We start from the raw sequence: 16,494 nt of genomic DNA, 5'->3' as shown, positions 1-16,494 counted from the left end.
AATATACTTACCAGGTCGGGAGAATATCACAGCGGACTTCCTGAGCAGAACCGTGTTAGACAACAACGAGTGGTCCCTCAATCCACAGGTATTCCACAACATCTGCAGGGAGATGGGAAGTCCTCAACTAGATTTAATGGCGACTCCGTAGAACAGGAAGTGCGAGATATTCATTGCCCGACGGCAGACACCAGCAGCAGTGGCAACAGACGCATTGATAGCCCCTTGGAACTTCTCAGTGGCTTACGTTTTTCCACCAGTTCCTCTAATCCACCGGTTACTGATGAGACTGATTCGAGAGGAGGTGACCTTAATAGCGGTGATTCCGTTTTGGCCAAGGAGGCCATGGTTCCCGCTCCTGTGGAGTCTCAAGGACCGTCAGCCACTAATGCTTCCGATATCACCGGATCTACTGACACAGGGCCCGGTCGCTCATCCAAATCCAGCTACATTGAAACTTGCAGTATGGAGATTGAAAGGAGGAAACTGGAGGCGATGGGCTGCTCAAGCAACGTCATCACCACAATCCTGAAAGCGAGAAGACCAACCACCAACTCTTCATATCAGAGGGTATGGGCAAGATTCGAGGACTTTGCAGTCCGACTAGGATTTAACCCTTTAAAACCAGGAATAACAGAGATCCTTCAATTCTTACAAGCTGGTCTGGAGATGGGCTTAGGCTACCACTCGTTGAAAGTCCAAGTCTTGGCCTTATCAGCTCTTACGGATCACAGATGGGCCTTACAGCCACTGGTGGTTCAGTTCTTGAGAGGGGTGATGAAGGAGAAGCCTCCGATTAAAGCAGTATTCCCAAAATGGAATCTACCCATGGTTCTGGAAACCCTATCGAAAACACCGTACTTTCCACTTGAACAAACAACGCTGGTACAATTGACATACAAAGCGGTGTTCTTGGTGGCTATGTCTTCGGCAAGAAGAATATCAGAGATACAAGCATTAGGGTGGGAGGAACCCTCACTGACCTTCTTTGTGGATACGGTCGTGCTGCGTCCCATCCAACATTTCATTCCAAAGGTATCTTCAATTTACCATTTTAACCAAGAATGGACCTTGCCAACGTTATATGAACAGACTAAGTCAAACCCACATCCACTGGACGTTGGAAACGTCCTAAGGGCATATATTGAAAGAACAAGGGATCTAAGGAAAACAGAGAGACTTTTTGTAATTCCGTCAGGCTACAGAGCGGGTCAGGCAGCCACGACAAGAACCATTGGACAATGGTTGGTCAACACTATCCAGATGGCATATAGGGCTAATAACCTAGCACCTCCAGAGCAGATAACGGCACACTCCACGAGGGGTTTGGCGGCATCGTGGGCCGCTTTCAACAAGGTTTCTCCAGAGAAAATCTGCCAGGCGGCCAATTGGTCCTTGATCAACACGTTTATGAGGCACTATAGAGTGGATCCAGCTGTCAATACTACCCGACAGTTTGGTTCTGCTGTATTAAATGCTGTATAATAAGCAAAAAATTGTGTGTTAGCATTACACCTCATCCCTCCCTGTGTTTTATTCTAGTTAACTCCCAGCCGTTGCTGCCATGGAAACATATGGAAAGCGGAAAATTGGATACTTACCTGACGGTAATTTTCCTTTCCAGATGTGTCCATGGCAGCACAAGGCTCCCTCCCATAGATTCGGTGATTTGAGTCACGTAGACGGAGGGGGGGGGCCTGAAGGGGGAGTTTTATAGTATGGGTCCTATAGGGGTCAAGTGGGTGGGACTTAACCCAGCCGTTGCTGCCATGGACACATCTGGAAAGGAAAATTACCATCAGGTAAGTATCCAATTTTCCGCTATGTGTGTCCCACAATGCTTCGCTGCTCATAGAGGTTTGTTCCTGCTGGACTCACCTGGAGTGTCAGCCACTGCTATCTTAGTATAGTTAATTCTTGGGGAGTGCTCCTTGCATTCCTAGTTAGTGCAGTCAGTTTGTGTATAATTTGTACTGCCTATTCTGTCTTGTCTTGTCTGTCGCGATTGCGCTGTCACCAGCGGCGGTTGATAGCGAATCGCTCTGTCTTGTTTGGATCGCACTAGCCTCTAGCGGTAGCGGCTGTGGATCCTTCTGATCTGAGTTCCTGGATTGTAAGCTGGAGCAGCGGTTGCTACCAGCTACCTCATCTGATCTGTCTTGTTTAGATTGCACTAGCCGCTAGCGTTAGCGGCTGTGGATCTTTCTGATCTGTGTTCCTGCTTGGATCACACTTGCTCTGGCGGAAGAGCGGTGCATCCTTTCTGCCTAGTTCCTGTTTCTCGTTTGTCTGTCTTGTCTGATACGGGCGCTTGCTGTAGGCTCGATGAGGTAACCGTTAAGCAAGCGTTCACGTTCTTTGTTTCGTGTTTGTCTGTTGATGGTTAGTTAGGCGTGCTTGTCTCTATTGTGCTTATCACGTGGAGACCGCGCATAACCGCGTGCACTGTTGCGAATGAGTGCGGTGTTCGCGGTTAGCTAGCGTTTATTATTTTCCGTATCTTCTCATTGTATGATTTGCTGTGCCTTTGCTATCCTCATATTCTGTTCTGATCTGCCTTGTGTCACTTCTGGCAATTGCCGTTCTTGGCAGTTGCGTGTCTGTTTCGCACCTGCTGTTGTGTGTTCGCGGTCGCGGGGTGGCGACTAGATTGGCGCACACACATACAACCTGTCCCTTTGCTCGTTCTCATTCGCAATCGCTTCTCTTGCGATTGCGTTCTGCGCTTCGTGCAATTCCTGTCTGGCATTTGTGGAGGTGCAGGGGATTGGTTCCTCTGCGCTCCCCAGCGCCCTCTGCCGACAGGAATTTCCCTCTACTGGTGCTTGCACCAAAAGCTGGGTTCTAGTATCTTGACACGCTTGTGGAGGACCTCCGCAGTGTCAGCGCACATCTTTGTGCGCTGAACACAGAGATATCCCACAATCGTTACAGCTTCGTTGTAAGAAAAATGGCTAAATGGCTATCTGGGGTTTTCTTCAGACAACTGTTGAGCACAAAATGCAAGGCCATCCCTGGGTGGGTTTGAACCACCAACCTTTCGGTTAACAGCCAAATGCACTAACCAATTGTGCCACAACAAGGACTGTGTATAGGTCAAGGCTGCTAAATGGCTATCTGGGGTTTTCTTCGGACAACTGTTGAACACAAAATGTAAGGCCATCCCTAGCAGGAAGGGTTGCATGGCCACCTAGCTTTTCATCCTTCCCACCCTTGCCCTGGAATCTTCCAGACTTCAAATTGCTGTCCTTTGCTGTGTGTGTTACACCAGCATCATCATCCAGGGGGGCACATGATCTTTCTGATTCTGAAGTCTTGAATTGAATCTAGTAAGCAGTTTCACCATGTGTCCCACTGCTTTCATCTAGCAAATTAGGCAAATAAGCAAGCTCATTTTTCTCTTGGGTATATCACAATGGTAAATGCTAGGCTGGCTTCAGTATGTAGTGCTGTCGGTAGTATAGTGGTGAGCATAGCTGCCCTCCAAGCACTAGACCTTGGTTTGATTCCTGGCCAATGCATGTAAGCTGGCTTTTGACATCCTACAAATCCCAGAGAGAGAGAGGAGGAGTGTGTGTCGTGGTCGGCCTTTTTGCTATTGAACCTGTAATCCAGATCCGGATATCTGGAAGAAATCCGCAGATATCCGGGTCGGCTGTGAAAATATCTTCAGATAGCTATTCGGATTTCTGTTCAACTATCCGGAATCCAGATCCGGCCGGATAGTGTAAAAAAGTTCGGCTATCCGGGTAACCCGGATATCCGGATGAGCATCCCTGATTATGACTGGAGCCACCTGTGCCTGCTGGCAAGACATTCCTTGGCACCTATGACTGCTGGCAGAGATAAGGGATCACTCACTTGTGTGAGTGTGGAAAGAAACTGGGAGCTATTAGTTACTAATGACACAATTGGGACCTGCATTGTGACAATTAATTCGTCCAAAGCTCCAGTGCTTTCAGGTTTTGTTGGCTCACCTTAGAGAATCAGAGAATGCTTGCACACCGTACTTAGATGGACAGTAACCCCCTCCCATCATAGCCAGTCTCCCTACAGCACTAGAAACATTGACAATTCGTCCTCTCGCCTTTATTACGAGTGATACAAGGTTCAGGGTCACATCAACCGTTCCCAGCAAATTGACATTTAGCATCTTCGCAAAATCCTCCTTTGTTTGCCATAAATTAGGACCAAATCCAATGCCGAAACCTGCATTATTCACCAGACCCCAAAGACCTGCAAAACATCAAAAACAGAAAATTGAGGTAAAACAACTCATTCTAACAACTTCTAGTTCAGCATAACAATACAGGGAGCAGTCATGATGTGTAGCCACCAACAACAATGTTCTTTTTTATAAGAATGTTTCTAAGCTTCTAACAAACACTTCTGATTGTGAGCTATTTTCTCTGTCAGATTTATTGATGCCCTTTGCACACATCTGTTAAAAGGAACCCGAGGTGTGCGACCTATAGAAGCTGCCATATTTATTTCCTTTTAAACAATACCAGTTGCCTGGCAGACCTGCTGAGGTTTCTGGTCAGTAGGGTCTAAATCACACATCTGAAGCAAGCTAATCTTGTCAGATTTGTCATAGACATCTAATCATCATGCTTGTTCAGGGTCTATGGCTAAAAGTATAAGAGACAGAGGGCCATATGCAATTAACTTTTTCGCCCGAGTTTTCTCTAAGGAGATAATTTTTCATCTTTATTTAAAATACCTTTTAGGATCTTTTGCAATTGAAAAAGTAGCAAAAACAGGAAAAAAAGTGCTATGAAAATTACTTTGAGTACTTTCTTGCTTGCTGGGGTTTAAAAAGCATTTTATTGACAAGCTGTGAAAAATTTGCCTAAGAGAAAACTCGGGAGAAAGAGTTAGGGCTGGTGCACACCAAGACCGCTTCTGAGCGCTTTTAAAAATGCCAGCGCTTTGAAGAGCGCTTGGCTAATGTATTTGAATGGGATGGAGCACACCAGAGCGATGTGATTTTCTCCAAAACGCAAACACGAGTCCTGCAGCATTTCTGCTGATTACTAAAGCGATTCAGCCTCAATGTTAAGTATAGGACAGTTGAAAACCACTCTGAAAAGTGCGATCACAGCAATTTTCCAAGCGTTTTTGTTACAGAAGCTGTTTGTTTACAGCTCTACTGTAACAAAAAATAAATGCTAAACCCAAAACGCTCCAAAAATCGTTAGGCATGATTAGAAAATCGCTAGGTATGTGCCTTGAATTGCCTAGAAAAATCACTTCAAAAAGCGCTGAGCTTTTGCGATTACGCTAGTGCTTTTTGGTGTGCACTGGCCCTCTATTGCATATGTTTTGGTTTTGGACTAGTCCATCTCTTCTTGTGGGATTCTCAGCAAGGCTTTTATTCTTTAATGGGACTCCGAGCAGTGCCTGTGGCCTGGGTATGCCTTTAACCACATAATGATCGCCTTCGGCGGCAGGTCGTTATGTGGCTGCTGGCCGGGGATTGTGCGCTGTTATGCGCGCGCATCCTCCGGCAATAGGCTCCGCCCACCCACAACGTCAACCCGCCTGCCGTTCGTAAGCGCCGGCGGGTTGTTAACCCCACGATCGCCACATAGGAAGCGTATAATACGCTTTGTAATGTATACAAAGCGTATTATACAGGCTGCCTCCTGCCCTGGTGGTCCCAGTGATCGAGGGACCTTGAGGGCAGGCTGCAGCCACCCTAATGTGCACCAAAGCACACTGATCCCGCCCCCCCTGCCCTCTGATCGTCCACAGCACTCCTCAGACCCCCCCTGCCCACCCCCCAGACCCATGTTTGCACCCAATCACCCTCCTGTCACTATCTGTCACCGCTATTTTATAGGTTAGGTCCTTAACTGCCCCCTGGGGGCTCCTGATCACCCCCTCCACACCTTCAGATCCTCCCCAGACCCCCCCCCCCCTGTGTACTGTATACATCTATTCTCCCAATCAATCACCTGTCAATCACCCATCAATCACTAACATCCATCAGGTCAGACCCTAACCTGCCCCTTGCGGGCACCTGATCACCCTCAGATTGCCCGCAGACCGCCCTCAGATCGTCTCCGAAGTGCATTGTTTACATCTGTTCTCCCCTCTAATCACCCATCACCACCTGTCACTGCTACCCATCAGATCAGACCCTAATCTGCCCCTTGCGGGCACCCAATCACCCACACCCTCAGATTGCCCTCAGACAACTGCCCCTTATCAATTTGCTAGTGCATTGCTTGCATATATTCTCCGCTGTAATCACCTACTGATCACCTATCAATCACCCCGTCACCCCCTCTCACCATATGTCACTGCTACCCACCAGATCAGACCCTCATCTGCCCCTTGCGGGCTCCCAATCACCCGCCCACACCCTCAGAACGCCCTCAGACCCCAGCCCTGATCACCTCACCAGTGCATCTATTCTACCCTCTAATCACACCCTTATCACCTATCAATCACCCAGTCACCACCTGTCACTGCTACCCATCAGATCAGACCCTAAACTGCCCCCTGCGGGCACCCAAACACCCGCCCACACCCTCAGATCACCCTCAGACCCTGCCTGAACACCTCACCAGTGCATTATTTACATCTGTTCTCCCCTCTAATCACCCATAAATCACCCATCAATCACCCCCTGTCACTGCTACCCATCAGAGCAGACCCTCATCTGCCCCTTTGCGGGCATCCAATCACCCGTCCACACCCTCGGATCGCCCTCAGACAAGGCCCCCCCCCCCTCCCCGATCACCTCCCCAGTGCATTGCTTGCATCTATTCCCCCCTCTAATCACACCCTGAGACACCAATCAATCACCTCCTGTCAACACCTGTCACCCCCTACCACACCTACCCATCAGATCAGGCCCTAATCTGCCCCCTGCAGGCTTCTGATCACCCGGCCAAACCCTCACCCGCCCCACCGCAGTGACAGAATTTTTTTTTCTGATCACTGCTGGTCTCTACGACTTAATTGTCGCTGAGACCAACCGTTATGCCACACAATACGCAACCGCCAATCCAAGAAGCTACCATGCCCAGCCTTTTCGGTGGAAACCACTCCAAGTTTCCGAACGTAACATTTTTTGGGGCCTTCTCCTTAACATGGATCTAGTCAAAAAGAATGTATTGCGGTCTGATTGGTCTACGCACCCAATACATTACATGCCCATGTTCTCTGCTGCCATGTCCAGGTCACGATTTGAGAACATCCTGCACTTCCTGTGCCTTCAGTGCCAATACAACCTGTCAATCTAAGAGGCCACCCTGCTTATGACCGGTTCCACAAAATTCGGCCCCTCATAGACCACCTCTCATCAAAATTTGCAGATGCTTATAACCCTGAACAGGCATTTTGAGGCATTTGGTTTCCAGACTACTCCTCACGGTTTAGGGCCCCTAAAATGCCAGGGCCGTATAGGAACCCCACCAAGTGACCCCATTTTAGAAAGGAGACACCCCAAGGTATTCCGTTAGGTGTATGATGAGTTCATAGAAGATTTTATTTTTTGTCATAAGTTAGTGGGAAAGGACACTTTGTGCAACAACAAAAAACAATAAAAATAAATTTCCGCTAACTTGTGACAAAAAATTTAATCTTCTATGAACTCACCATACTCCTAACGGATTACCTTGGGGTGTCTTCTTTCTAAAATGGGGTCACTTGTTGGGTTCCTATACTGCCCTGGCATTTTAGGAGCCCTAAACCGTGAGGAGTAGTCTAGAAACCAAATGCCTCAAAATGACCTGTGAATAGGACATTGGGCCCCTTAGCACACCTAGGCAGCAAAAAAGTGTCACATGTGGTATTGCCGTACTCAGGAGAAGTAGTATAATGTGTTTTGGGGTGTATTTTTAAACATACCCATGCTGGGTGGGATAAATATCTCTGTAAATGACAATTTTTTTTATTTTTGTTTTTCACACAATTGTCCATTTACAGAGAGATTTCTCCCACCCAGCATGGGTATGTGTAAAAATACACCCCAAAACACATTATACTATTTCTCCTGAGTACAGCAATACCACATGTGTGACACTTTTTAGCAGCCTAGGAGCGCTAAGGGGCCCAACGTCCTATGAGTACCTTTAGGATTTCACAGGGCATTTTGAGGCATTTGGTTTCTAGATTACTCCTTACGGTTTAGGGCCCCTAAAATGCCAGGGCAGTATAGGAACCCCACAAGTTACCCAATTTTAGAAAGAAGACACCCCAAGGTATTCCGTTAGGTGAATGGTGAGTTCATAGAAGATTATTTTTTTGTCACAAGTTAGTGGAAAATGACACTTTGTGAAAAAAACAATACAAAATCAATTTCCGCTAACTTGTCACAAAAAATAAAATCTTCTATGAACTCACCATACTCCTAATGGAATACCTTGGGGTGTCTTCTTTCTAAAATGGGTTCACTCGTGGGGTTCCTATACTGCCCTGGCATTTTAGGGGCCCTAAAGTGTGAGGAGTAGTCTAGATTAAACTAAATGCCTGAAAATGACCTGTGAAATCCTAAAGGTACTCATAGGACAATGAGCCCCTTAGCGCACCTAGGCTGCAAAAAAGTGTCACACATGTGGTATCGCCGTATTCAGGAGAAGTAGTATAATGTGTTTTGGGGTGTATTTTTACACATACCCATGCTGGGTGGGAGAAATCTCTCTGTAAATGGACAATTGTGTGTGAAAAAAATCAAAAAAATCTCATTTACAGAGATATTTCTCCCACCCAGCATGGGTATGTTTAAAAATACACCCCAAAATACATTATACTACTTCTCCTGAGTACGGCGATACCACATGTGTGACCCCTTTTTGCAGCCTAGGTGCGCTAAGGGGCCCAAAGTCCTATGAGCACCTTTAGGCTTTACAGGGGTGCTTAAAATTTAGCATCCCCCAAAATGCCAGGACAGTAAACACACCCCACAACTTACCCCATTTTGGAAAGTAGACACCCCAAAGTATTCAGAGAGGGCCATGGTGAGTCCGTGGCAGATTTCATTTTTTTTTTGTCGCAAGTTAGCAGAAATGGAAACCTTTTTTTTTTGTCACAAAGTGTCATTTTCCGCTAACTTGTGACAAAAAATAAAATCTTCTATGAACTCACCATGCATCTTAGTGAATACTTTGGGATGTCTTCTTTCCAAAATGGGGTCATTTGGGGGGTATTTATACTATCCTGGAATTTTAGCACCTCATGAAACATGACAGGTGCTCAGAAAAGTCAGAGATGCTCCAAAATGGGAAATTTCACTTTTTGCACCATAGTTTGTAAACACTATAACTTTTACCCAAACCAATAAAATATACACTGATTTTTTTTTGATTTTTTTTTTTATCAAAGACATGTAGCACAATGAATTTGGACAAAAATGTATATAGAAATGTTACTTATTAGAAAAATGTCAGCACAGAAAGTAAAAAAAATTTTTTTTTTTTTACTTTCTTTTTTTTGACAAATTTCATGTCTTTTTTGATGAATATAATAAAAATCGCAGCAGCAATCAAATAGCACCAAAAGAAAGCTGTATTAGTGACAAGAAAAGGAGGTAAAATTCATTTAGATAGTAGGTTGTATGACCGAGCAATAAACCGTTAAAGCTGCAGTGGTCTGAATCGAAAAAAAAGGCTCTGGTCTTTATAGGGACACTTAAGTCAAACAAAAAAAAATGCGTTTTACTCACCTGGGGCTTCCAATAGCCCCCTGCAGCTGTCCGGTGCCCTCACCGTCTCCCTCCGATCCTCCTGGCCCCGCCGGCAGCCACTTCCTGTTTCGGTGACAGGAGCTGACAGGCTGGGGACACGAGTGATTCTTCGCGTTCCTGGCCACAATAGCGCCATCTATGCTGCTATAGCATATATCATATACCATATAGCAGCATAGAGGGTGCTAATGTGTCTGGGAACGCGAAGAATCACTCGCGTCCCCAGCCTGTCAGCTCCTGTCACCGAAACAGGAAGTGGCTGCCGGCGGGGCCAGGAGGATCGGAGGGAGACAGTGAGGGCACCGGGCAGCTGCAGGGGGCTATTGGAAGCCCCAGGTGAGTAAAACTCATTTTGTTTGTTTGACTTAAGTGTCCCTTTAAGGGGCGAAAAGACTGTGGTACTCAAGTGGTTAAGCATACCCACAACTAATTAATTATATCCTCACACCTACCAGCATGATGTTTGGAATTATATCCCCCTGGGTTCCTTGTATTTTATTGCATTGTGATGAATGGAGCTGCCGACACTGGGGAAAGTGTCGTCCTGTGTAATACAATGCTGGACTCCGAGCAGTGCAGTAACTATGGAAAGATGCACACCATTTTGAAGCTCTCTTTCTCCTCTTTCCGATGATATTTAAACCGGCGCCGTACGCCTTTTAGTTTTCACTATTTTCGCGAAAATAGCGAAAACTAAAAGGTGTAGGGTGACGGTTTATATATCATTGGAAAGAGGAGAAAGAGAGCTTCAAAATTATATGCATCTTTCCATAGTTACTGCACTGCTTGGGGTCCCTTTACAAAGAGATTCCATGAAAAAGATTTATACAATTAGGTGGAGCTGATACCTTTTTGGAGCGCATACAAATATCAGAGACTGCAACTAACTGCAATAGTGTGAATCAAACCTGTTAAGTGTTTTATGTGCAACTTTTAGATAATAACCACTAAAAGTGTTATTGTGCATACGAACATCCTACTGTAGCGCTTATCTCTAGAACTTACAATGGTGCTGGCCAGCCTCCCTGCTTGCTGCACACTTTTATTGGCAGTTGGACAGAGCAACTGTCATTCACTAAATGCTTTTGAAAATAAACAAAACCTTGAGAATCCCTATGAGGAGATGGGCTAGTCCAAAGCCTGTCGGTTCTGTCAGACTTCTGCTACCTACTGTAAGTGACAGCAACATGGGAGAAAAATAATTTATGGTTCATTTTACTCTGGAAGAGACATACTTCTAATTTTTATGTGCTTACATGTTTTTACAATTTTACGCTTTTCGCGATAGTGGTCCTTCAAGCAAAAACGACTAAAGAAACAGGGATGTGACTTGATGTCTATGGTTGTGTTATTGACCGTATTATTAGTATTATGAACACTGACCTGCATTTCCAACAATATCAGCAGTCCACTTGGCTGCAGCTTTCACACTTTGACTGTCTGTTACATCCAGAATTACTGTTTGCAGCCTGCTGGAGGTCTCGTTCTTTAGATCTCCAGCCCCTTCCTCTGTCAGGCAAGCTGCCAGAATTTTCAGACCTTGCTTGTCCAGCTTCTTGGCCAACAAATTTCCAAACCCAGTGTCACATCCAGTGATGAAGACATATTTACCAGTGAGATTTTCAAGCATCAGACTTTGTCTGTACCATCTGTACAGGAAGATCAGACCCAGTGCCACCAGAAGAGGGAGCCAAAGGCACATAATAAAGGTATCCAATTACCTCTGCATTACAGAAATGTATACATTAGCTAAGGATTATTGATTTCAATCTCAAATTTTTATAGCAAGTGTAATTTATTAAAATATACAAAAACACAATTCATAGCCTGCAGCCTTTTATATAATGTATCAGCTTAAAAACTAGTGTTACTAAATTTTACAGGCATAACAAACTTGAAGGGAATCGAAAGTAACATCATCAGATAAGTAGAATGACGTTGTTCATACAAATTAGAAATAAAAAAAAGAATATCTTATCGTTAAAGGGACCCTTTATTATGACATTCCATTTCACTATGAGATCAACAATGAAATTATGTTAGACCTCATGGTGCAAAAATGCTAAGGAAGGGCTTATTCACACCTTTTTTAAGTGCCGACTATTTTCAAAATCACCCTAAAAGCACTTGTGCAATGATTCCTTATGAGAGTGTCCACATATGAGCAGTTCGTTTCCGATCCGCTCACCAAAGCACTGCCCGTACCATTTTCCGAGCGTTTTTGCTCAATCGGAGGTATAGGGAAATCGCAAGCGCTTTGTATAGCGATTTTCCCCAGTGCTTTCATGAATAAATACATTGTAGGTATTCCAGGGCCGGATTTACCATGAGGCACTGTAGGCACTTGCCTACAGGCGCCTGATGATGGAAATGTGGCTCATTCTCCCCCTAGAGTGCCTCCCTCTCTCCTTCCCTATGTAGGTGTAACGATCGGTGATGTATAACTGATCAGTATGAGCTCTCACAGAACAGCAATCAGTACTTGTGATCGATAGGGCAGTCAAATTCCCTATGAGGGGGAAGCTTATCAGCAGCTCGAGGACAAAATACATCGGAATAATCTGCATACGGAAGAGGAACACCTTCCACATAAACCTCACAAACCCTAGCAGCAGCCCGCATGACACCAGCAAGTCACGCTGAATACAAAGCCTGGATACAGGAGAGCAGCGGTATAATGTGAGTTCCACAGTCCTGTATATGTGTCAGGCAATTTGTGTTTTTGTTGGAGCCAGCCCTTCTGATCTGTTGTGATAAGCATCAGCAGCACTTCACCTCTTCACCTCTTCCAGGACACACACACAGCTTATCCTGTCATAGCTCTGGGGAGACTGACAGAGTTCTTTGCCTGCAAGAAATAAACTCTTACCCAAATGATCAGCAGAATCAATTTCTTGTAAGTGAGAGCCAATATCTGCAAACCACAAGCTCTGTGTATGTTGCACATGGCATACAGTATGTACATTTTGTATAGGAAAAAAATCTTTTAGGATCCTAGCAACGCCCCTGTTTACTATAAAGGGATTTTCATTTAATTCCTTCAGACTGGCATCTTGCTACTAACTGCCCTATTTCCTCTGGGTGCTGCGTATGTTTGCAAATTGAACGTGGCACCCATGCTGCTGCAAAGCTGAATTGCTATAGCCATGCCATGCACAGCTATAGGTATTCGGATATGTGTGTGCGTCGGGTGTTGTGGGGGGAGGGGCTTTTGTTGCCGGGGGGGCACATCCAGATTCCGCATCGGGGCCCATAGGTTTGTAGTTACGCCACTGGTCACAGATGGGCCAGCCAGCATACTTGTAGTGCAGTTGGAGGGGGTTTGTAGGTTCATGGAGGGTGAAGTCTAAGGTGGCAGGACATCTGTGCCTTTAGGCTCCTGTGAGGAAAATCCGGGCCTGATGCATTCATTTCCGGGTGAAAGAGTTCACTGCCTGACTGACGTCAGGAAAAAACAAATCACTCTGCAAAACCGCTTAGAAAAGCGCTTAGGGAAGTGCTTCTCTAAGTGCAAAGCGCAGGGAAAAGCAGAGAAAAAAAACTCTTAATAAATTGCTCAGCGCTTGTGATAGCACTGGTGATTTATGATGCGAACAAAGCCTAACTGGTTACCATGCTGGTCTGTTACTGTCGGCATTTTCAAAGTCACGTATGCAACAAGGATAGGTAGGATGCCAATGCTGTCTGTGTCTGCGTTATGGTGCCCAGACACGGGACAATAAAAATGTTCCCGTTTATTTGACCAAACTGGTCGAATCGAAAAGAATCCCTTTTTCTGATCAAGAAAAACTAATGATTATCCCGTTTTTTTTTCAATAAAAATCCAATCGGACATATTGCAAAAATCTTTATATTCGATATAATGGAATAATCAAGCAAAATGATCTAATCGAACATTTTTTTAAAAAAATTGTACCATGTGCACCATTAGTTAGAGTGACATGTTGAACAATTGCTTGTGATGGAAACGGTGTTTAATTAGACAACCAATATACTGTAGATCTCATGCACTCCTAATCCTCATGTGACTAGATGTATAAATACAACACAATGTGCCACCATTTCTTCCAGAGCTTTCCATATTATATATAATGTGGGCTGGTATAGCTCAGGCCACAGAGCCCCACACACTCTCTGGGCTCCAAATAATTCAGGCTGTACCATCCAGCATGGGGGAAAAGGGGTTAAAGATGCTTGGGAGAGGAGACCCCATGCTGACCATTTTCTTAAAATGTATGCAACACTTGGAACTCTGTATACAGTATATTAAAGCATACCATAGCAAGATGTAATTTAATTTGCTTTAAAACCAAAATTTCCATATCAATTTTCTCAAAACTACGTCTTTTAGAAATGTATTTGACATGTTCCTATTAGTCCACCTATAACATCTAGCAAATCTAGCATGTTAGAGATACCATACATGGGGGCTTTTCAATTAACTAGAAAAGTCAGCATCATTGACTTCAAGTTGAAATTGCAGAATTCTGCAGAATCAGAATTCTGATCAAATTAAAATTCTAATCAAAATTAAACTAAGTGGAAATCAAACCACTTCAGAATTGAGCAATTCCAACCATCCTGATGCTTCAATGCAGGGGCGTAACAATAGAACCTGCAAGGGATGCATCCGCAGGGGGGCCCAGAAGCTGCAGGAGGCCCCTTGGGGGAGAAGTTTCTTTCCCCTGTCCTGAGAGACTGGCAACTAAGGGCACGGAGACAAAGAACTTTCTGCTCTCTTCACAATTGTTCTAATAACTGCAACTGCTCAGTCACTGATAAGGATTTATACAAAGTTTTGCAGACAAAGATTTGTAGATCGTCCCTATTCAGTGTTCAACAAAGTCTTGTGTACAGTGCTGCTCTACCCCAGCCTCTCTACCCCTCCCCAAGTGTTCTGTATTGTATTGATGCTGGAGAAGGCTGCAGAGCCAGTTCTGCTCCATCGGAGATAGACAGAGTGAGTGTAATAAGCTGAGGCTGGGAGCACACTCATCTGTTGGTTTTCTGTATGCGTTTTCTGCACACCATGTGTCTGTATGGGTGAAACATGCACATTTATCAATTTACATTAGCTTCTGTGATAAAGAAAAGGCATGCAGTGCTTCACTGCTGTCTGTTTTTATTTGCATGGGAAAAAACATTCAAGTGTGCACTAGCCAATCGATTAACATTGGTTCTCAGTTTATTTGTGCAGAAAGCAGGGGGAAGGGGAGGGAATTGTCGCTAATTTGTTTGTCACTTTTCGCTATTTAACGTTAAAGAGACTCCGTAACAAAAATTGCATCCTGTTTTTTATCATCCTACAAGTTCCAAAAGCTATTCTAATGTGTTCTGGCTTACTGCAGCACTTTCTACTATCACTGTCTCTGTAATAAATCAACTTATCTCTCTCTTGTCAGACTTGTCAGCCTGTGTCTGGAAGGCTGCCAAGTTCTTCAGTGTTGTGGTTCTGTGATGCATCTCCCCCCTCCAGGCCCCTCTCTGCACACTGCTGTGTGTTATTTAGATTAGGGCAGCTTCTCTCTTCTCTCTTATCTTTTACAAGCTGGATAAATCCTCCTCTGAGCTGGCTGGGCTTTCACATACTGAGGAATTACATACAGGCAGAGCTGTCTGCACTCTGCAGGAAGAAACAGCCTGACACTTCAGTGGAAGATAGCTGCAGGGGGAAAGAAACACACAAATGATCTCTTGAGATTCAAAAGGAAGGGTGTATACAGCCTGCTTGTGTATGAATGTATTTTCTATGTGTGGACATACTGTACATCAACCTACTTCCTGTTTTGGTGGCCATTTTGTTTGTTTATAAACAAACTTTTTAAAACTGTTTTTAACCACTTTTAATGCGGCGAGGAGCGGCGAAATTGTGACAGAGGGTAATAGGAAATGTCCCCTAACGCACTGGTATGTTTACTTTTGTGCGATTTTAACAATACAGATTCCCTTTAAAGCCTTATTGTTATTTAGCATTAACACACAGAACCCTCTCTGTACCTATCCTTAACCCCTAGACTCCCCCTGGTGGTGCCTAACCCTAACTACCCCCCTGGTGGTGCCTAACCCTAAGACCTCCCTGGTAGTGCCTAACCTTAAATCTCCCCTGGTGGTGCCTGACCCTTACCTTGACAGTGGTACATTAAATCGATTCACCGTTTTGCAGTTAAAGAGGAACTCCAGTGAAAATAATGTAATAAAAAAAGTGCTTCATTTTTACAATAATTATGTATAAATGATTTAGTCAGTGTTTGCTCATTGTAAAATCTTTCCTCTCCCAGATTCACATTCTGACATGTATTACATGGTGACATTGTTACTGTGGGCAGGTTATGTAGCTGTTTCTAGCTGTTCTGGCTGTTACAGACAGCTGTAAACAGCCATTTCCTGTCTGTGAACATTGTTACATTGTGGCAGTTTGCCTAGAGTACTGCGGTACTCAGAGCTTCTTGTGGGAGGGGTTTCACCACAATATCAGCCATACAGCGCCCCCTGATGGTCTGTTTGTGAAATGCAATAGATTTGTCATGTAAAAGGGGGTATCAGCTACTGATTGGAATAAAGTTAAATTCTTGGTCGGAGTTTCTCTTTAAATAACTTCTACAGTTTGTCTTATGTAGATTAGCTATTGATAAATAACGTTACTGTGCGCAATAATGTCTGCTGTTTGGCATATGAACAGCGCTATTGACAAATAACGTTACTGTGTGCCATTTTTCTTCTTTTTTTCCCTGTGCGCCATTATTATGCAGTACTAACGATAAATAACGATAAGCGTATCTTTTTAATGCGGCGCCATT

At 44.5% G+C, this 16,494-nt stretch overlaps 1 protein-coding gene across 1 annotated transcript in view; it reads right to left on the bottom strand.

Moving 5' to 3' along the window:
• Window positions 1-16,494, bottom strand: part of LOC137545826 (retinol dehydrogenase 7-like) — a 73,059-nt gene that overhangs the window by 16,451 nt on the left and 40,114 nt on the right. Inside the window, exons 2-3 of the mRNA XM_068267503.1 lie at window positions 11,081-11,420; window positions 3,978-4,236 (exon numbers count right to left, since the gene is read on the bottom strand). Coding sequence (XP_068123604.1) covers window positions 3,978-4,236; window positions 11,081-11,399 — 578 coding nt within the window. The 5' untranslated portion in view covers window positions 11,400-11,420. The remainder of the gene's footprint in view (window positions 1-3,977; window positions 4,237-11,080; window positions 11,421-16,494) is intronic.

This window comes from Hyperolius riggenbachi, chromosome 2 (genome assembly GCF_040937935.1).
Source record: "Hyperolius riggenbachi isolate aHypRig1 chromosome 2, aHypRig1.pri, whole genome shotgun sequence".
In the NCBI taxonomy this organism is placed as follows: Eukaryota; Metazoa; Chordata; class Amphibia; order Anura; family Hyperoliidae; genus Hyperolius; species Hyperolius riggenbachi.
The sequence above is the reverse complement of the archived record's forward strand: the minus strand, read 5'-3'. Positions and strand labels throughout refer to the sequence as shown.